The 22,314-nt window shown below is 46.6% G+C and overlaps 1 protein-coding gene across 3 annotated transcripts in view; it reads right to left on the bottom strand.

The window, feature by feature from the left end:
- Positions 1 to 21,887, bottom strand: part of WDR86 (WD repeat domain 86) — a 37,629-nt gene extending 15,742 nt beyond the window's left edge. Inside the window, exons 1-4 of one of the 3 annotated variants that reach the window (XM_045006329.1) lie at positions 21,859 to 21,887; positions 19,573 to 19,902; positions 13,453 to 13,594; positions 10,112 to 10,535 (exon numbers count right to left, since the gene is read on the bottom strand). In XM_045006329.1, the coding sequence (XP_044862264.1) occupies positions 10,112 to 10,535; positions 13,453 to 13,594; positions 19,573 to 19,735 (729 nt within the window). In that variant the 5' untranslated portion in view covers positions 19,736 to 19,902; positions 21,859 to 21,887. Of the gene's footprint in view, positions 1 to 10,111; positions 10,536 to 13,452; positions 13,595 to 19,572; positions 19,903 to 21,598; positions 21,822 to 21,858 lie in introns of those variants that run through there. The other 2 variants (XM_045006330.1, XM_045006328.1) reach the window with 2 other exon arrangements.
- Between the last annotated feature and the right edge of the window lie 427 nt (positions 21,888 to 22,314).

The following is a 22,314-nucleotide window of genomic DNA, read 5'->3' as shown; positions in this document are numbered from 1 at the left end:
ATCGCACTGCATCAGGAAATGGAGTGCAAGTGACAGTTTAGTAGGTGGCACTGCTCCATCCCCTGAGTACTAAAATTCAATACATCTTTAGGGCGACTTGTCCTGCTAAAGGTGCCGTATTTTGGAAGAGACCCAAAGCTAAGCCCCTGCCTGTTTTTGGTCATGTTGCACTTTCCACCACAGCAGGAATGTTTCCTCTGGCTTCCAAGCTAAATCCCAAACTGGATAACTTCATTCTACTAACCTATGTTCCTCATAAGAACATAGGAGATGCCATGCTGGTCAGACCCAATGGTCTATCTAGCCCAGTATCCCATCTCCAACAGTAGCCAGCACCAAAGCTTCAGGGAGAGAGAGTGTACACAACAGGGCAATTTTGGACTGATCCATCCATTTTTCAGTTCTGGCTTCTGTCAGCCAGAAGTTTAGGGTCACCTCAAGCATGGGGTTGAATCCCTGACCATCTTGGCTAATAGCCATTAATAGACCTATCAGTAATGAACTTGTCTAGTTCTTTTTCTAACCCAGCTATACTTTTGGCCATCACAACATCCATGGGCATGAGTTCCACTGGCTAATTGTGTGAAAAAATATTTCCTTGTTTGTATTAAACCTGCTGCCTATTAATTTCATTGGGTGATCCTTGGTTTGCATATTGTGAGAAAGGGTGAATAATACTTCTCTATTCACTTTTTCCACACCATTCATGATTTTATAGACCTCTATCATCCCCCCTCTCCTTCCGTTATCTATTTTCTAAGCTGAACAAACCTAATTTTTTTTGTCTCTCCTCAGACAAAAGCCATTCCATATCCTTGATCATTTTTGTGGCCCTTCTCTCAACCTTTTCCAGTTCTACTATATCCTTTTTGAGACGGGGCAATCAGAACTGGACACAGCATTGCAGGTGTGGGCTCACCATGGATTTATATAATGGTATTATGATATTTTCCATCTTATTATCTATCCCTTTCCTAATAGTTCCTGCCCTACTGTTAGCCCTTTTGGCCACTGCTGCACATTGAGCTGAAGGTTTCAAAGAACTATCCACAGTGACGCCAAGATCTTTCACGCGTGGTAAAATCTAACCCATTATTTTTATGTTATATATTACTGTAGTTGGAATTCTTTTTTCTCCATTGTGCATTACTTTGTCCTTATCAACATTCAATTTTATCTGCCATTTTCTTGCCCAGTCACTCAGTTTTGAGATCCACCTGTAACTCTTCACAGTCTGCTTTGGACTTAACTAGTTCTGTATCATCTGCAAACTTTGCCACCTTACTGTTCACCCCCTTTTTCCGATCATTAGAGAATATGCTGAACAGCACAGGTCCCAGTACAGATCCTTGGGAAACCCCACTGTTTACTTCTCTCCATTGTGAAAATTGACCATTTATTCCTACCCTTAGTACCCTCATCTTTCATACAGTTACTGATCCATGAAAAGACCTTCCCTGTCGGCCCAAAACGACTTAGCTTCCTTACGAGCCTTTGGTGAAGAACCTTGTCACACACTTTCTGAAAGTCCAAGTACAGTATATCAACTGGATCACCCTTGTTCACATGCTTGTTGACCCCCTCAAAGAATTCTAGGAGATTGGTGAGGCATGATTTCCCTTTATAAAAGCCAGGTGGCATTCTTTTGGTCCTCTGACTGTCTTTTCTGATTTGTGGTATACATTTAGTGTGAGCCTCTATTGGGGTTTTTTAAGTAGTCCAGCATGCTGCCTGCAGGCATTTAACCCTTGTGGCAACACCTTTTAATTTCCATATAACAAGCATACTTGTTTTTGTGTAGTTTCCCTTTTTAAAATTAAATGTTACCGTGACAGGTTTTTTTGTATTATCACCCCTCCAAGGATATTAAATTTAATTACATAATGGTCACTATTACTGATCAGATCCTGTGCTCCATTTAGGTGTAAATCAAGAATTGCCTCTCCCTTTGTGGGTTCCAGGACTAGCTGCACCAAGAAACACTCATTTATAGTATCTAGAAATTTTATCTGCATCATGTCCTGAGGTGACATTTACTCAGTCAATAGAAGTTGAAGTCACCCATTATTATTGTAATTTCTGCTTTTGTAGCCTCTCTAACCTCCCTTGGCATTTCACACTCATGGATACCACTCTGGTCAGGCGCTCAGTAGTATATTCCTACTGCAACACTTTTTTAGTCAAGTATGGAATTTTTCTATCCATAGATATCATATGATACAGTTTGTTTCATTTAAGATTTTTACCTGGGCTGTCGATTAATTGCAGTTAACTCATGCGATTAACTAAAAAAAATTAATCACGATTAAAAAAATAATTACAATTAACTGCAGTTTTAATCACATGGTTAAACAGAATACAGTTGAAATTTATGAAATATTTTGGATTTTTTCTACATTTTCATATACATTGTATTCTGTGTTATTGAAATCAAAGTGTATATTATTTTAATTACAAATATTTGCACTGTAAAAATAACAAAAGAAATAGTATTTTTTAATTCACCACATACAAGTACTGTAGTGCAATCCCTTTGTCATGAAAGTGCAACTTACAAATGTAGATTTTTTTTTGTTACATAACTGCACTCAAAAATAAAAAACAGCGTAAAACTTTAGAGCCTACAAGTCCACTCAGTCCTATTTCTTGTTCAGCCGATCGCTCAGACAAACAAGTTTGTTTACCTTTACAGGAGATAATGCTGCCTTCTTATTTACAATGTCACCAGAAAGTGAGAACAGGCATTTGCATGGCACTTTTGTAGCCGACACTACAAGGTACTTACATGCCAGATATGCTAAATATTTATATGCCCCTTCATGCTTCGGCCACCATTCCAGAGGACATGCTTCCATGCTGATGATGCTTGTCAAAAAAATAACGCGTTAATTAAGTTTGTGACTGAACTCCTTGGGCGAGAATTGTACGTCTCCTGCTCTGTTTTACTTGCATTCTGCCATATATTTCATGTTATTGCAGTCTCGGATGATGACCCAGCACATATTGTTCATTTTAAGAACACTTTCACTTCAGATTTGACAAAACACAAATAAGGTACCAATGTGAGATTTCTAAAGGTAGCTACAGCACTCGATCCAAGGTTTAAGAATCTGAAATGCCTTCCAAATCTGAGAGGAACGAGGTGTGGAGCATGCTTTCAGAAGTCTTAAAAGAGCAACACTCCGATGCAGAAACTTGAAATCAAATATAAAGTGAGCACTGTACACTTTGTATTCTGTGATAATCGAAATCAATATATTTGAAAATGTAGAAAACACCCAAAAACATTTAAATAAATGGTATTCTATTATTGTTTAATCGTGCAACTTTTTAAATCGCTTGACACCCCTAATTTTTACTTTATTTGACTCTATGCTTTCTTTCACATATAATGCCACTCCCCCACCAGAGCAACCTCCTCTTGCAGTGTCATTTTAACACATACCCCCACAGGCTGTACATCAGTAGTAGATGAAGCAATCTCTGGGGACAGTTGGTAGAACATCTTGGAAATGCTCAGGTTAAGAGGTGCTGTATATATTTAGGGAAGGTTGTCCAAACGGTTGTGGTAAGGAAAGCATGTATTTGGTTATGAATTGAAAATATTCCCTTAGCCATGCCCTGACATTTTTAAATGTATAGGTCTGAATCAGCTGCATCCCTACACCCTCCCCAGCGGTCTCTAAGAAGCTGCTGTATCTTCCCTGATGCAGCTGCTCAGCTGCCACGTTGGTCGTGTGTTGCATTGCAGGGAGAGGAAAGAGTGAGTAGCTCTAGCTGCTCCACAACCTGGTTAGGTAACAGGCAATGGAAGTCTCAGAGGGAGCAAGTTGGAAGCTTGACTGGCTCTGCCCAGGGGCGGCTTTAGGAATCCCGCCACCCCAAGCAGGGCGGCGTGCCGCGGGGCGCGCTCTGGCGGTCGCCGGTCCCGCGGCTCTGGGGGACCTCTTGCAGGCACGTCTGTGGGAGGTCCACCCGAGCCGCGGGACCAGCGAACCCTCCGCAGTCATGCCTGCGGGAGGTCCACTGGTCCCGCAGCTCTGGTGGACCTCCCACAGGCATGACTGCGGAAGGTCCGCCGGAGCCGCCTGCCGCCCTGCCGGCAAAATGCCGCCCCAAGCGCGCGCTTGGGTCTGGAGCCGGCCCTGGCTCTGCCTAATCCAATGGGAGCACCTAGCAAAGGACAGCCCAAGAAAGGGGGGGGAGCGGGGAGAAAACCTAAGAACCAACCACCACTCACGGCTCCCTGATTCTACCCCCAGAACAGCCTGGAGGCTACTCTAGCTTGTGCCAGCTGGCAGGGATACTCAAGAGAGCACATGCCAACTGAGAAAATCCAGAACACAGCCCAATCCTGCCTTTCACTGTCCCCACTCCCCCCAATATGTCTTTTTAACCTGGAGCCACAGGAAATGAAGTATAAAACCTGGGTATCCCAGCTGTATTCCCACCAGACACCACCCCCCATATGCCAGGGGAATCTTCAACAGAGACTTGGAAGTGGTTTCTGCTCCCTATTCACCACCAGAAAAATGCAAAGGGAACAAGACAGAAAAATCAGCCCCAAACTATTCACTGTAGCCCCTTGATCTTTCTGAAACAATATGTCTGGCCCTCAGATTGAAGAGGTCTGACACCACTGATGTATGGTATTCTAAGGCAGGGCCTATGCATGTAGCGCTGCCTATAGTTAAAACTACCTAACACTTTTCATTACAATCCATTTTCATTTGCTTACAACCTTGCCGAACTTTAACCATTTGGACTGATATTTTCCAGGCTTGGTTTCTGCCTCAGGCCACAGATTTTTGCAAAGTTTCAGCAAAAGCAGTTTAGTTACTTTTGAGAACGACTCAGGAAAAGTAGGTTTCTTGAAGAGCTGTAGGGAGAAAACCTGGCTCCACTGAAGTCAATGGCCTAAATCCCATTGAAAGAAACAGGGCCAAAAATTTACCCTACTTCTTATAGGGTCTGAAGCAGGAATTAAGTATATGTTACATTTTAGAATCATTTTATTTTCCTCGCTTATTTTTGCCTTCTGATGATACCTTTAAGAGCAGTAATTGGCTACTAGAGCATCCTCAAAACATGCTACTATAATAGCAGCACAGAGGGAGCAGAGAAACAACCCAAAAAATGTATCCAAACAAAACAGAGGTTATTTGATGGCTGCATAATTCAGCTTTAAATTTTCCCTCTAAGACAGAGGGACACTAAAATTCCCATATTACAGTAGGCTTTTTGGCCTGTAGAAACTAGCAGCAACTATTTTCTTTACAAAACAATGGCAACACTTAAACTGCTACTAATATATTTTTCCCCTGCAAAGGAGCAGCAGTCATTTTACACACCAGTAAACAAGGAGAGCGTTGACTGCATGTGTTTTCCCCTGGAAGCTAACACAATACATCTATTTAAAACCATTTGGGCTTGAAATCCCTGAAGTTACGGCCACTAGAGCATGGAATTTCTAAAAATATCCTCTTAAAAATAACCTGTTATCTCAACTACACACTCAGAAGAGAGGAGCAATTTTATCCAAGTCTCCTCACACCAGATGTCCCCCAGCTCTGCCATTTCGCAGCCGGGGGTGGGGGGGTGGGGATTTGCTATAGAAACAGTGAAATATAGACAACAAGAGGTACAAATGAAATAGGATTTTGCTAAAAACTACACCATGTCTTTTCTCCTTTACCATTTCCTGGTTTTCATCTATCAGTCTGATCAAGTCCTCGGACCGCTACCCCTTCCTACTTCTCCAAGTGCACACCAATGATACTGCCAAGAATGACCTTGAGCAGGTCATTGTAGACTACGTAGCTCTGGAAAGAAGGATAAAGGAGTTTGAGGCATAAGTCATGTTCTCATCCATCCTCCCTGTTGAAGGATAAGGCCCAGATAGGGACCATCGAATTGTGGAGGTAAATGCATAGCTAAGCAGGTGGTGTCAGAGAGACGGCTTTGGATTCTTCTTCCTGGAACAACATCCCACGGTAAAAGGATTGCTAGGAAGAGATGGGATCCACTTAACAAAGAGAGGAAGAGCATCTTCTCAGGCAGGCTTGCTAACCTAGTGAGGACGGCTTTAAACTAGGTTTGATGGGGTGTGGTAACCTAAGCCCTGAGGTAGAGTGGGGAAGTGGGATACCGGGAGGAAACACAAGAAGAATGGTGCACCAGGGGAGGCCTCCTGATTCATACTGAGAAAGTTGGGCAATTGGCTAGTTATTTTAGGGACCTGTACACGAACGCAAGAAGCCTGGGAAACAAGCAGGAAGAATTGAAAGTCCTGGCAGTCAAGGAGCTATGATGTGATTGGAATAACAGAGACTTGGTGGAGTAACTCACATGATTGGAGCACTGTCATGGATGGGTATAAACTGTTCAGGAAGGACAGGTACGGGAGGAAAGGTGGAGGAGTTGCAGTGTATGTAAGAGGGCAGTGTTATTGCTCAGAGCTCCAGGATGAAACTAGAGAAATGCCTGTTGAGAGTCTTTGGGTTAAGGTTAGAGGCGAGAGCAACAAGGGTGATATTATGGTGGGTGTCTGCTATAGACCACCAGATCAGGAGGTGGAGGTAGACGAGGCTTTCTTCAGATAACTAACAGAAGTTTCCAGATCACAGACCTGGGTTGTCATGGGGACTTCAATCACCCTGACATCTGCTGGGAGAGCAATACAGCAGTTCACAGACAAGCCAGAAGTTTTTGGAGCATGCTGGGGACAACTTCCTGGTGCAAGTGCTGGAGGAACCAACTAGGGGCCATGCTCCTATTGACCTGATGCTCACAAACAGGGAAGAATTGGTGGGGGAAGTAGAAGTGGGTGGCAACCTGGGTAGCAGTGACCATGAGATGGTCGAGTTCAGGATCCTGACAAAAGGAAGAAAGGAGAGCAGCAGAATATGGACCCTGGACTTCAGAAAAGCAGACTTTGACTCCCTCAGGAAACTGATGGGCAGGATCCCCTGGGAGGCTAATATGAGGGGGAAAGGAATCCAGGAGAGCTGGCTATATTTTAAAGAAGCCTTATTGAGAGCAAACCATTCCAACATGCAGAAAGAATAGCACATGTGGCAAGCGACCAGCTTGGCTTAACAGAGAAATCTTTGGTGATCTTAAAACACAAAAAGGAAGCTTACAAGAAGCGAAAACTTGGACAGATGACTAGGGAGGAGTATAAAAATATTGCTCGAGCATGCAGGGGTGTAATCAGGAAGGCCAAAGCACAACTCGACTTGCAGCTAGCAAGGGATGTGAAGGGTAACAAGAAGGGTTTCTACAGTTATGTTAACAACAAGAAGGTGGTCAGGGAAAGTTGGGACCCTTAATGAATGGGGGAGGGCAACCTAGTGACAGATAATGTGGAAAAAGTTGAAGTACTCAATGCTTTTTTTGCCTCAGTCTTCACAGACAAGGTCAGCTCCCACACTGCTGCACTGAGCAGCATAGTATGGGGAGGAGGAGAGCAGCCCACAATGGTGAAAGAACTATTTAGAAAAGCTGGACATGAACAAGTCCATGGGTCCGGATCTAATGCATCCAAGGGTGCAGAAGGAGTTGGCTGATGTGATTGCAGAGGCATTGCCCATTATCACTGAAACCTCATGGCGATCAGGGGAGGTCCTGGGCGATTGGAAAAAAAGGCAAATATAGTGCCCATCTTTAAAAAAGAAAAGAGAGAATCCGGGGAACTACAGATGGGTCAGCCTCACCTCAGTCCCTGGAAATATCATGGAGCAGGTTCTCAAGGAATCCACTTTGAAGCACTTGGAGGAGAGGAAGGTGATCAGGAACAGTCAACATGTATTCATCCAGGGCAAGTCATGCCTGACCAACCTGATTGCCTTCTATGATGAGATAACTGGCTCTGTGGATTATGGGGAAAGTGGTGGATATGATATACTTTGGCTTTAGCAAATCTTTTGATATGGTCTCCCACAGTATTCTTGTCAGCAAGTTAAAGAAGTATGGATTGGATGAACGGACTACAAGGTTGATAGAAAGCTGGCTAGATCATTGGGCTCAACAGGTAGTGATCAATGGCTCGATGTCTAGTTGGCAGCTGGTATCAAGTGGAGTGCCCCGGGGTCAATCCTGGGGCCGGTTTTGTTCAATATCTTCATTAACGATCTGGATGATGGCATGGATTGCATCCTCAGCAAGTTTGTGGATGACACTAAGCTAGGAGAAAAGGTAGAGACGCTGAAGGGTAGGGTCCAGAGTCGCTCGGGGAGGGGGCAGAAGCCTGGAAGAGGCTGGGGCAGGGGCTCGGTGGTAGGGGTGAAATGGGGGTGGGGTGGAGCAGGGGCGGGACGAGGTGGGGTTGGGGCCAGGTCGCATGCTGCTGCCAGCGCCAGGCCCTCCGCTAACCCCGCAGGCCACCCTGGACCCTGTGCCCCCCTGAAGTGCGGGGCCCCCCAAAGCATGGGGCTCAGGGCAGTTGCCCCAGTCCTTCCTATAAACGGGACAGCTCTGAAAATATACGCCCAAACATTGGTGGAGCCGGACCCACGTTCCTCAATATTGGTGGAGCACGGGCACCACAGGCCAACATAACTCACTGCCTATGACTACAGAAAGGATGTGGACAAATTGGAGGGAGTCCAACGGAGAGCAACGAAGATGATCAGGGGGCTGGAGCACATGATTTACGAGGATAGGCTGAGGGAACTGGGCTTGTTTAATCTACAGAAGAGTGAGGGGGGATTTGATAGCAGCCTTCAACTACCTGAAGGGGGATCCAAAGAGGAAGGAGCTCGGCTGTTCTCAGTGGCAGCAGATGACAGAACAAGGAGCAATGGTCTCAAGTTGCAGTGGGGGAGGTATAGGTTGGATATTACGAAAAACTATTTCACTTGGAGGGTGGTGAAGCACTGGAATGGGTTACCTAGGGAGGTGGTGGGATCTCCATCCTTAGAGGGTTTTAAGGCCCGGCTTGACAAAGCCCTGGCTGCGATGATTTAGTTGGGGATTGGTCCTTCTTTGAGCAGGGGGTTGGACTAGATGACCTCCTGAGGTCTCTTCCAATCCTAATCTTCTATGATTCTAACTCATATGAATTCCAAGATCAGAGAGGATCTAGGTAACAGATCCAGGAAAATTAGACCTGCCTCACCTTTAGCCATACAGAAGCTACTGGAAAGCCACAGGAAAGACAGAACAGCTTCTGTGGAAGAGGAGTTGTTTCCAGGTTACAGAATGCCATTGTTTCCATTACTATTTATATTTTAAAGCCTGGACAGGGACAGACCCATCTCCCCCAAGTTAAAATTATGCCTCACCCCATTTGCTAAACAAAAATATTACATTAAGAGTTAAAAATGGATCTGATAAAAAGCTCCCTGTTATCTTTCATAGAAACCCAAGATTGGAGGGGACTTCCTGGGCCATCAAATCCAGCTGCCTGCTACTGGAGCCAACCCTGTCATATAATCCCATTCATAAATTTATCAACCAGTTAGGCTGATTGCCACTGTTACTCCTATTGAAGGCTGTTCCAGAACCTCACTCCTCTGATGTTTACAAACCTTCTTCTAATTTCTAGCCTAAATTTATTCATGGCCAGTTTATACCCATTTGTTCTTGTGCTAACTTTGTCCTTTAGCTTAAATAGCTCTTCATCTTCCCTGCTATTTATCCCTCTGAGGTATCTAGAAAGCAATCATATCCCCTCTCGACCTTCATTTTGTAGAGCTAAACAAGCCAAGCTCTTTTAGTCTCCTCTCATAAGATAAGTTCCCCATTCCCTTGATCATCCGACTAGCCCTTCTCTGCAGCTGTTCCAGCTGGAATGCCTGCCTTGCTTCTACCTGGCTTTTTATCCCAAACACCAGTTTCTGGCTACTTTGTGGTCTGAGACTAAAGCTTGTGCTTCTTAGTCGTGCTCACTGAAACATCTTGTTTTATAGTTTGTCAGTACTGAAGCTTTTTAGCTATGGATGAGGCAACAACTGGGCAGGTTTCCTGCATGTCATTTCTGTACACTGTCTCAGAGAAACCTCTTCTGAGTATAAGAAGGTGGCTCAGTCCCCTTGGCCTATTCAGTTCTTGGCCAAGAATGGTATGATACCAACCTCCAGGTGGCAGTATGAAACATACTGGTTCTTACCTCTAGACAGATAACCGATCCTTGATGCTCTTTGAACACTTTTAACTGCTCGCCGGTCACAATATTCCATGTTCGGATGGTATAATCTGTGCTGCCAGAAAATAACTCCCTGTTTGGAGCATCAAGTATAAGGCATAAAACAGCCCCAGTGTGCCCTAGCAGAGTCTGGTAGCAACGCCCACTCGACACCCACCAGACCTTAACAGTGCAGTCAGTGCTTCCTGTCACCAGGAAGTCTCTGTTCAGTTTCTCCTGCTCCTCCTCCGACTCATCAAGAACATCCCTGGAGGAGTAGTGAGCCAAAGTCAGAACACAGTTCCGATGGCCCCGGAATTCCTGGATTTGTTTCTCCTTCTCCACACTCCAGCACCGAGCTGTCCTGTCATAGGAGCCGCTAAATAGATAGTCTTTGGCAACCAGGATCCTGTTAAAAATAAACAACTAGTATACACATTGTTGCTTTGTGCTTTAACTTCTGCCCCCCTCGCCCCCAGTGACTGCATAAAGGGTCCTGTTCCAAGAGTGCAATGAAGCACTAGAAGCAACTGTCCCTCGAATTATTGTTCGACCATCAGAGATATTTAATATATCAGTGTGAGCACCTCATTGCCACACGCAAGGACATGGCACAGTCCTTCAGAGCCTTACCCAGTTACATATGAAAACAGGCACATTGCAAGGCAGAAGACTACTCCATACAGGGTTCATCAAGGTTTTGGCCTTTGGTATTTGATTCTCTTCTTCTTAATATTTCCCTTCCAGTTTAGCACACCATGTTGCTAGCAATCAACTCCAATTCCCCACTGAACCTGCAGGAAGTATCTAGATTTCTGATAATCTTCCATTATCAGTGTCCCAGGATCATAAGACTTGCCAAACCAGAACAGAGGTCCATCTAATCTGCTGTCCTATCTTCAACAGTGGCTAACACCAGATGTTTCAGAGGAAGATACAAAAAATCCCATAGTGGACAATTCCATATGGAATAACTTGCCCATAAAAGAAGTTTCTTCCTAATCCCAGCTAGTTAGGGAATATTTATACCCTGAAGAATGAGAGTTTAATCCTTTTATAATTTTTTATCCTCATTTAATTGCTGATGTTTTCATTAACTATATGAGTTACGTGTAAAAAAAAACTACATAAAAAGAATGTTAAAGTTGCAAACATAAGCACTCAGAAGTTAGGAAATGCCAGAATTAAGGTTGCTTGTGCAAAATAATTTGGTCCTGATGCATATGCATTATACATAATCACATGCTATCCTTCTTCTCCCTCTTCTCCATCCCCCCCGCAAAACCCAAGCCAAAACAAAGCCTGCTTCAGCATTTTGAAGTCATGTAACTTATTTAGGCACCTAAAATTGACTAATTTTGGGCACCCTCTAAAAAATAACCTTGACCAGCAGCGCTACCATGTGTTATTCATTAGTTATCAGTTGCTTTTTTAAACTTGTTATTTAGCAGCTCATTTTTCATTATGGCTATTTAGTTGTCCAAATGCTGGCCTAAGACAATAGCCAACAATAACAGCAATTAAACTAATCAGACATTTAGTTTCCAAGAAGTTGAACCACAAATGATGGTTCCTAAAACCAATTATCATGCAACTGTCTGACAAACAGGCAGGTTAAAAATGACATTTAAATAAATACCTAGCCAAGGATCTCACAAAAAGAGGATAATCATCATTATCCCAATTTTACAGATAGAGGCTTACGGCAACACTAAAGAGCCGTGCACTACAGCTGCGCTGCTGTAAGCTCTCTAATGTAGCTGCTCTAAGCAGACGGGAGAGAGCTCTCTCAGTGGCTTAACTACTTCAGCCTCAGTGAGCGGCTGCTACCTATACTGGCAGGAGAAGCTCTGCCATCGACATAGTGCTGTCCACACCAGCGCTTATGTTGGTGTAATTTCTGTCACTAGGGGGGTGGTTTATTCACACCCCTGAGCAACATAAATTGTGCTGACAAAAGCTGTAGTGTAGACATAGCCGAAGAAATTGAAGCAGAGAGAGGTTAAGTGACTTCCTTAAACTCTCAAAGGGAGTCAGTGATAGACGTAGGATCAGACACCCAGTCCAGCACTCCATCCACTGGACTACAGAAGATCCGATCAAAGAGCAGCATGCAGCCCATAAAGTTCTACACAGCAGTTCATAGCACCTTCACCTTAATGAGAAAAAGCAGCTGGTCCACTTAGATCCAGAAGCCAAACATCCAAATTAGAAGCAGCAAAGAATCCTGTGGCACCTTATAGACTAACAGACGTTTTGCAGCATGAGCTTTCGTGGGTGAATGCCCACTTCGTCAGATGCACCCACAAAAGCTCATGCTGCAAAACGTCTGTTAGTCTATAAGGTGCCACAGGATTCTTTGCTGCTTTTACAGAACCAGACTAACACGGCTACCTCTCTGATCCAAATTAGAGACAGAGCAGGGTGGGTAGGATACTTCTAACCACCTTCTTTTCCGTAAGTTAGACATGGCCCTTTGGCACCTTTCAGGCTGCGAAGGCAGCCATCTAAAATGGGCAATGTTTTGGTGTTCCTTTAATTGAAGATGTCAGGAAAACTGGCTGACCCAGTATTTGAGCTCTCTCCTATCTGTTTACAGATTCTGTTACATGTGTGTATTTGTTTTTTCCATTCAAAACAAATGCCTCAATTGCTCTATTCCTAAATAAGTAAATATTTTTCAGCAACCAGGAGAAACCCTACGATAACAAGCTAGAGAATAAGCAAGTTCAGTAAGAAGTCACAGTGTAGCTTTAAACTTAGTTTTAGCAATAAGGAATAAATCATTCAAACAGGACCATGTCCTTTTTGCTAACAAGAATGGCTGACGTGCTGCTTTTAAAATCTATTTATCACAGGCATCTGCTTTCAGCTGAGCAATTTCTTCTAGAATTCCATTCCCAGTGGCAGATTCACCATGCTGTGAGCCTTTTGCTGTTCTCCCATCTCCAGTCTATAGCTGCGTCAGCACGGTTGCTAGGATAACTCATCATTACAGCAAAGAACATGAGTAGCAGAGAGTCAAAGATTTACACAACCCATTTAGTTGCATAATGGAGATTACTGGTAAAAAGACAATTTATTGGTAGAGAAACAAGGTGGGTGAGGTAATATCTGTTGTTGGACCAACATCAATTGGAGAGAGAGAGACAAGCTTACGAGCTACACAGAGCTCGTCCTCAGGTCCCACGAAAGATATTACCTCACGTCTCTCCAACATCCTGGGACCTACAGGGCTACAACAGCACTGCAGACCATTTATCTGTGGTCAAGTTACAGAAGCACAATGGAATGATCCTCTTAAATGAAGAATCTGTATTACCAACCTGTTGACAATTGATGTGTGCCCTCGGTAAATGGCCAGACACTGGCCTGTCATCACGTCCCACTTTCTAATTGTGTGATCTGCACTACATGTGAATGCAACCTCATTTTCTAAGTGGCAAAAGGTGATGTAGCTTTCATGTCCTAGGAACAAATGATGGAGATAAAAAATATTCAGTATGTTGCAAACATAACAGATCTGGAAAGCTGTGACATGCTCTCTTTAGTTTAATAAAAAACAAAACAAAAACCTAGTTTGAAATTGGCCTGATCCAAAATCCCAGACCGCAATACTTTTGAGGCTGTAGTTTTAAAATCCACAACCGAGTTCATCACAAGCAGGAGCTCGTGGAAAACACGGCACTTTTAATTTTAAAAGCATGAACTCCATCTTTGTTTTACTGCTTCACTGGTATGAGGAATAAATGAAACAGAGGCATAGGTGCTGGAACTAGGGGTGCTGGGAGTGCTGCCGCACTCCCAGGCTTGAAGTAGTAACAACCCAAATACATGGTTTCCGCATTCCCCCACTATAAAAATTGTTCCAGGACCACTGAGCAGAGGTATGGTGGGCCATTTCAAGGATTACTGTCAACCAGATTAAGGCCCATCACTGAGCTTCTTGTTGTTATAAAGGGTATTACGGAAACAATGAGTCAAATTTATCCTTGGTGTAACTCAACTGAAATCAATTGAGTTCAAAGGAGTAAGGAATTTGGTTCACTATATAAATACGTGTCTTTTCTCTGCTCTTTTTTAATTTGGTGAAAAAAGTGTATTTCAACATTACCCTCTGTGTTTTTAGACAAACAGCAGCACTGGGCTAGTGCAGGAAATCCTGAAATACAAAAGACTAATTGGAAAGTTTAGTTACCAATCTAATTTAATAGTCCAATATGAGTGAAATGCAAGCAACTAAAAGAACATGAGTGATGTAAAGTAAATCAGCCGTATCCCCCCCATTATATCTAATAACAAGCAGAAATATTAAATATGCTTTTAATGGCAAGAGTATCTCTTTAAGCAAATAAAGTAGAGAGAAAGAATAAAGGTATTGTCATTACTATTGATAAAGTGATCAGAGCGTACTAGACTTTATAGTCAGATTAAAAATAGACATGGTCCCTGCCCTAAAGAGTTTACACTCAAACAAAAGTGTGGGAATAGAGGCAAGGAGGACAAGGGTTACAACATTTAGGTTGAGTTGTTACTTGATTGTACCATTAAGTGTATTTTACTGTGACTCATGAGTTCAAGATTCAATTCCCACCAGCTCTGCCATAGCCTACCAATTTGGCCTTGTCACATCTCCTCTCTGGGCCTTGGCTCCCCATCTGTAAAATAGGGGTATAATACTTTAACCCACCTCCCACTCCCGCTTTGTTTTATCTGTTTAGATTGCTTACTCGTGGGGAAACATCTCTTGCTATGCGGCTGTACAGTGCCTAGCACAATGGAACCCCAATCTCAGCAGGGGCTTCTAGGAGCTGTTATAATACAAGTGATGAATATTATTATTCCAGGTAGCTTTGGGGTTTGTTTGAGGTTTTTTGCCCCCCTCGGGGGAGGGAGGGGGGGGGAAAGAGGTAGAGCATGACAAGCAGAAGAGGTTGGAGGCAAAGAGGAAGGAACAAAGATATAGGGAAAGGACTGGTAGAGTAGGGAGAGTTATGCAGAAGAGGGAAATGGGAAAGGGTAGAGGTAAGAATCAGGAGGAGAGCAGACAGTAAAATAGGCAAGCAGACATAGTTAACTGTCAGCATCAAAAACATGTGACTTAAAACAAGTGACTAAAGATGGTCAATTAGATGTCACTGCAGTCCAGAGTCCTGAGGTGCTAGACTGATGTAGAATTCTTTGACTAATGAAGGGTTCCACTCTGACTTGTCCTGCTACATTTGTCATTCTTTAATTTTTAATCCATTTTTGCTCAGTCTTACTGCAATCCTCTCAAGCCTTTCAAAAATATAGCAAAACTGATTCACATTAACAGCAGTAGCACCTGGACATCCTACTTTCTGGAATCCAACAAATGCTGTAGCTAATCTAGGCTCTTAGTCAAATACTTATCTAGAAGAGGGACACACGCAATATACTGTCAGACTAACTGTAGACCACGCCATGCACAAGAATTTGTTTATTGTTAATCTGACAGCATATTACACATCTTGTCAACTAGAGCATAAATTCTTTGCAATAAAATGAATACGTGGCTGACTTCCAGAAAGTAAGAGACCTTCCAGATGGCATCACTAGCAAAGGTAAACTGAGATGCATTTTAAGTAAATAAAAGATGGCTCTGGAGATTAGTAATGTGATATAGCACTCTTCTAGCTGCTGGCTCAATTCCAGACTAGGTCATGTGACCAAAAGTTTTTATCAACAGCCAATGAAAAGTGAGCTTGAAGGCCTCAGTCCAATTACCCAGGGACTGTAATGTGCAACAAAAAAAAAACCCACAGCAAAATTTGGTCCCCTTATAAGCAGACTCAACACACTGGTCAAGAATCATGCCATCTGATCTATACTATGAACCCTTGTACCTATGCTTAGGTTCTGTGAAAACCTTCCACCAGTGCTAGCAAATTTGGGAGTGTTAGTGTAAACATCCACCAGCATCTTTATCACCATGCTACATAATTCTGCTCTGAGCAGATCTAGACCAGTGGTTTTCAAACTTCAGGTCACGACCCAGTACTGGGTCGTGGAATGCAAGGCACTGGGTCACCTTCCTCAGCACCCAGGGACCCTGGTGCCCAGACAGTAAAAACTAGTGGTTCTTGGCCTAAGGGAGCTGGGGGGGGAGGGGGAGGCAGTGCCTGCGGGCGAGAGCCACGCGGAGCCGTTTGCGCACCTATGCCTAGGAGGCAGACCTGCTGCTGGCTGCTTCCGGGGCACAGTGCAATCTGCAGTGCCAGGACAGATAGGAAGCCTGCCTCTGTACCCCAGCTGTGCCGCTGACCGGGAGCCACCAGAGGTAAGCCTGTGCCTCAACCCTACACCCCTACCCCATATCTCTGAGCCCCTCCAAACCCAAAGCCCCCTCCTGCATCTCAAACCCCTCATCCTAGCCCAACCCCAGAGACTGCACCCAGAGCCCTGACCCCCCGCACCCCAACCCAGAGCCCCCTCCCACACCCTGAACCCCTCATTCCTGGCCCCACACTCCAACCCTCTGCCCCAGCCCTGAGCCCCCTCCCACACCCCAAACCCCTCATCCCCAGCTCCGTTGGGTCATGGGCATCAACAATTTTCTTCAACTGGGTCACCAGAAAAAAAGTTTGAAAACCACTGATCTAGGCAAGCCGGTGGCTGAATCACTTCACCGCTATTTACAATAGTTACTCCTGGAGGAATTCTGCACCACTGTACACATGCAAAATTCATGTCCCCTGCAGATTCCCCCCCACCCCCCTTGCAGAAAATAGATTCTGTAGGGGAGGTGCTGCAATTACACCTTTCACCCACCAGGGGCTACTGTGGTGCCAGAAGAGGACAGCTGGCTGATGGGCAGAAGAGGCTGCTTTCCTCACAGCACCCTGCCTGTGGGGACACATGAGGAGGCACAGGATATGTGAGGGATGGACAGAGCAGGGCCCATGTGGCTTCTGGGGGGGGGGTCACAAAGACTGGGGTTCACAAGGGCTAGTGGGGGGGACAGACTGGGGTGGAAGACAGGAGCTAGTGGGTGATAGCATTGAGTCATGGGCTGAATGGGAGTGGGAGTGCAGGGCCACATGGGGACGGCAGAGAAGGGGTGGCTGAGTGGGGGTGCAGGAACACGTGGGGACAGAGGCAGATGTGCCTGACTGAATGGGAGAGGCTAGGGGTTAGCCAGGGACTGCATGGGGGAGGCTCCCCAACTCCCTCCCAAAAAACAACTGTTCCACACTTCTCCCACCCACACCCAACAACCCTCCAGGTTTACTCCCAGGCTGCTTCCCAACAATTACTTCCCTCTCCCTCAGCTCCTCTGTTACCCCTGACTCCCAAAAGCTTTTGCACGGTTTCTGAGAGGTGCAGGAAATAAATAGATCCCTGCAAATCCACTGGTATCCACTTTATATCCGTGGACCATTTTGCAGATAGCCGCTCGGATGCAGATACAAATTTTGTATCCGCGCAGGGCTCTGACGGTAAGAGCCAGGCAGGCAGCTGTGAGGAACCGTGGCACGGACTCTCCACCTGCCCTGGGCGGGGCACCTGGGGTGCAGAGACACGGACTGGGGGCTGCTCAGGCCCCCCACCCAGGGCAGGTGGAGGGTCCACTGTGCCTCCCAACAGCTGGCTCTTATCATGGCCAAGCTGTGGCTCCGAGGGCCACCCCCCACTGGCCGAAGCTGGGTCAGGGAGAGCCACGCTGGCAACTGTGGGGAGTCGCGGCGGACCCTCCGCCTGCCGTGGGTGGGGGACCCGAGCAGCCCCTGGCCCGTTTCCCTGGCCCCCAGATCCTCTGCCCAGGGCAGGTGGAGGGACCCAGACACCCCACAGCTGCCAGAGTAGCTCTCCCCAACCCAGCTGGGGAGCCACAGCAGAATCTCCACCTGCCTGCAGTGCAGAGGAGGGACTGAGAGCAGCCCCCAGCCATGTCCCCATCCCCCAGCTCCCTGCCTGGCCAAGGGCAGGTGGAGGATCCATGATGGCTCCCCACAGCTGCCCGCATGGCTCTCCATGACCCGGCTCCGGTGGGGGGTGCCTCAGAGCCTCAGCCTGGCCCCAGCAAGTAAAGCCATGCAAATCCGCTGATATCTGCGGATATCCGCAGACAACATTTGCGGATCACAGATCAGATGCAGATACACATTTTTGTATCCAAGCAGGGTTCCAGAAATATGTTTCTTTATTGTAGTTTAAATGAATTACTACACATTTTTGTATCCAAGCAGGGCTCCAGAAATATGTTTCTTTATTGTAGTTTAAATGAATTACTACTCAAAGTTCTGTATTAATATGCCTAGTAAGGAATCTATTTGTCAAAAACATTGCCTGAATCTTTTTTGTTGTCTATATTGTTATAGATATACTTGCTGACAGGTATTTTGAAATAAATTAACAAAATAATTGAAACTGGAGTGATTATATTGTGTTATTTTGAAATATTTTGCACAGAATTTTTAATGTTTTGACACAGGATTCCCCCAGGAGTAAATAGCGCTCTGACCATCATGTACTAGAGTAACAGTGAATAATTCACAAAAACCTCACTGTAGACGAGGCTTCACTGATGGGTGACGGTTGAGGCATCTTGGTTATGTTGTGGGGGAAGCTTGCAGTGGTGTTTGTTCTGTTGGCAGAGGGCTGTCAATATGGTGACTTTCACAACACCAAATTTATATGATTTTTTTTCATTAAATATGATAAACTGTTTCACGTAGAATTGAAACTAACCAACATACTTTAGGGAGATTATGTGTGGGTAGAGCCACAAATCCTAGCAGTAAGTAGACCTGGTTGTGAATATACCCAACAGTTACTGAGTGAATTAAAAAATAATTATAATCCTAAAGGGGTATGCAGGAAGTTATCTAAAGGGCAGCTTTAACATTGGAAATTCAAGATTTCAATTCACAATCCCCTCCTGCAGGGTTTCTGCATTCTTCAATCATTTTCGAGGTAAGTCTAGGGATTGTGTAGGAAGATGTAAATCTCATTAAACAGGTAAAAACAATTTCAGAAGAAAAAGCCTGAAAGTTTGCATTAGACACATGGGGATGTTTTGTTCTACTGAAAAAAATCCCGTTGTTCACTGAGGCCCGTTTCTCAACTGTAAGGTCAAGAAGTTCTGAATAAAAGTGAAAATTAAAAAAAACAAAAACAAAAAAAAACCCCACAATTACACTTGGGTTAGATGCGGACGACTGCAGTAAGGAAGCAGAAGTTAAATTGCTGTGTTCTACTTCAGAGGCAAAGGGATTCCTCTGTGCGCGAACGTTTGAAACTTGCTTTGGGATGAAAGAGCTTCTAGTTAATATTACTCTTACTGATTCTTAAGCATGATATTTGGCCACTCTACCTGCTCCAGAAACTGGAGAGGATAGATCATGCTGTGTCAGGATTGTACCATACGTTAGAATAAACTGTACTTGGACTCTGAGCCTGGAGAAAAGGGACACATACTGTACCTTGGAAGTGGCCATGGCACTGGCTATCTGAAGTGCTCCAGAGACGTGCAGTGCCATCTTCACTGCCCGTCAGCAGGTGCTGCCCGTCTGGGCTCAGACTGAGCCAGTTGATGCCTCCTCGGTGATCAGTACAGACCTTCAGTGCCGAGCCACTGCTCCCCATCCTGCTGGCCTCAGCACAGGCCCCAGCAAAGGCAGAGGACCCAGACAGAGGTTGACTCACTGGCTCCACATCACTCTAGGAAGGGAGTATGTGCCTGCAGCGGGCTCCCAGAGACCAGCTTCAGCCATCACTATGGCCCTGAGAAACCATCAGGCTAGCCTAGTCCCCTGCAAAAATGCACAAGGTCACAGAACAGGCCACACAACACTAACTGATCCTTAGCATGGATAGTTACCCTCTTCCCCTCCCCTGGCCAGGACATATGAAACTAACCAATCCCTGTCCCTTTATGAGTAAACAATTCTCACTGCTACAAGGCACGGGGCTGAATCTACGTTGCCACCTTGCCACACACACTTTATTCTGGTTCTAAGAAAGGGCTTGATTTTCTGCAGTGAAGAGCACTGGTAGCTTCCACTGCTCCCTCTGGCTGGCTATACTGCCAATAATCTGGTGTCCTGACCATCCCAGAGGTAATGTATCCTTGAAAGGGTTAAAGCCAGGTCTGACTAGACACAGGGGATTAACACCTTAAAGCAGCATAAAGCTCAGTCCTGACAGAGGTCAGTCTTTTCTACAGTTTGCAAAACACATGTAGCTTGTCATGCCCATGCAGTATCATCAAACTGAACTGACTGGACAAGATGTCAGCCCAGTGACCCTCACCCTGGCCCCACAAAACCTGTCCTTTCTAAGCACCGCTCTCTCGCACCCCTAACTCTGCCTTTAGCCCTTATTCATCACCTTCGTGCCAAGTCCTGAATAGACACATTAGAAAAGAGGTCATATGCCAAAGAGAGGTCATATGCCACCTCCTCTCCCGTCCCAGGAGCAGGGGCCAAGGCAGGGTTCCTCCCTGTGGTACAGTTCCTACTATTGTTATTCGGTGCCCCTCCTCTGCGGTACAAACACACAGGTTTCTGCCTGCCCTTCCCACCGAGGGGGGACCGGAAACCAGGCCAGGGCTCTCCCCTCTTTCCCTGGGTTATTGCCTCACCTTCCCCACCCCCCAAAATATCTCAACCTCTGTGTAAAATCAAACAGGATGATAAACCCCGAATGGCTCCTCTCATCAGAGAGGAGACCTCTCCCCATACCCATCTCTGTGCTCAGACCCCCAGGCCGCCTCCTGCCCCCAGGAGAGAGAAAATCCCCACCCCACCCCCATCTCTGCGCTCATCCCCTCCCACCCCTATGGCTGTGCTGCTCTCCTTCTGCCCTCCCCCACCCCCCAGGAAAAGCCCCCTCTCAGCCCCCCCCGTGGCTGTGCTGATCCCCTCCTGCCCTCCCCCCGGGGAGAAGCCCCCTCTCAGCCCCCCCGTGGCTGTGCTGATCCCCTCCTGCCCTTCCCCACCCCCAAGAGAGAAGCCCCAATCTGACTGTTCCCCACCACTGCCAGCCTCCCCTCCCCTCCCTTCCTGAGCAGACACCCCCCAGGACAGCAGCGTCCCCCTCCCCCACGTCTGTGCTGCTTCCTTAACACTCGCACTCCCCCTTTGTCTCCGCTGCCCCCCCCCACTTAGGTGCTCCCCCCATGGGCCAACCCCCAGCTGCTGCCCCCCCCCAATAGGGCTATTTTGCTCCTAATGCCCCCAAGCACACACCCCTCCCCAAATTGTGCAGCCCGACTCCCCCCCACACACACGTTGTTTCCTTTGACACTCCCCAGGAAAGGAGACACTCCCCCCCCCCAGCTGTACTGCCCCCATGTCATCCCAGGCCACCCAGTCTTCCCGTCTCTGTGCTTCCACCCCAGCCCCATACTGGACACCCCCCGCCCCATGTCTGTGTTGCCTCGCCACCTTCCCCAGGGGAACCCCTCCCCCCATGCTCCCCCCCCCCCCCCCAATCCCTGTTTCTTACCTCACTGTAACCCGCCAGGGTGGGCGAGGAGGACGAGCCTGTTTCCCAGGGTCTGTGGGGTCGGCAGAGGCACCCCCCACTTGCTGGAGCAGACCAGAAAACAAAGCGTCCCCGGGCTCGTCTGCAGGGGGCAGAGGCACGTCCCTGCAGCAGCAGCAGCAGCAAGTTTTGTCCTTTGAAACAAGGAACTTTCTCCCCGCACAAAGGGAGCGGGGGGGGGGGGCACCGAGAAAACAACGAAATCACCGCCTAAGACTCACCTTCAGGCAGATCCATTGCCCTGCCTGGGGGGGGGGGAGGAGGAGGGAAAAACCTGGCGGGAGGGGCCCCCAGCCTCGCAAGCCCTTCAAGCCTAAACTTTCCCAAGCCTGGCTCCTGCTGGGAAGATGCTCGTGGGGGCGGCCGTAGCCCCGGGCACTGCGGTGGCTGCTGCAGCGCAGGGAACAGCGCGGCAAAGGGAGCGGATTAAAGAGGTTTCGCGTTCAGCCCACGCTGCCTTTTGTCCGGGTCCTGCCCCCAGCTGCGCCTGCCGGAAGAGCTTCATCTGCAGCTCCCGCCGAGGTCCCTCCAGGCATCCCCAGCCCAGTCCCGCTGCATCCCCTGCCAGCGCCTTCTCCCCGCTTCTCCTTCACGGGCTGGGTCACGGCTCAGCTTGGCTGTCAATCAGCTGCGCGGGGGACCAAACCGCCACCCCTCCGGCGTCCGCCAGGTCCTAG

Source organism: Mauremys mutica, chromosome 2, assembly GCF_020497125.1.
Source record: "Mauremys mutica isolate MM-2020 ecotype Southern chromosome 2, ASM2049712v1, whole genome shotgun sequence".
Lineage (NCBI taxonomy): Eukaryota > Metazoa > Chordata > Testudines > Geoemydidae > Mauremys > Mauremys mutica.
This window is presented reverse-complemented; position numbering and strand designations above follow the sequence as displayed.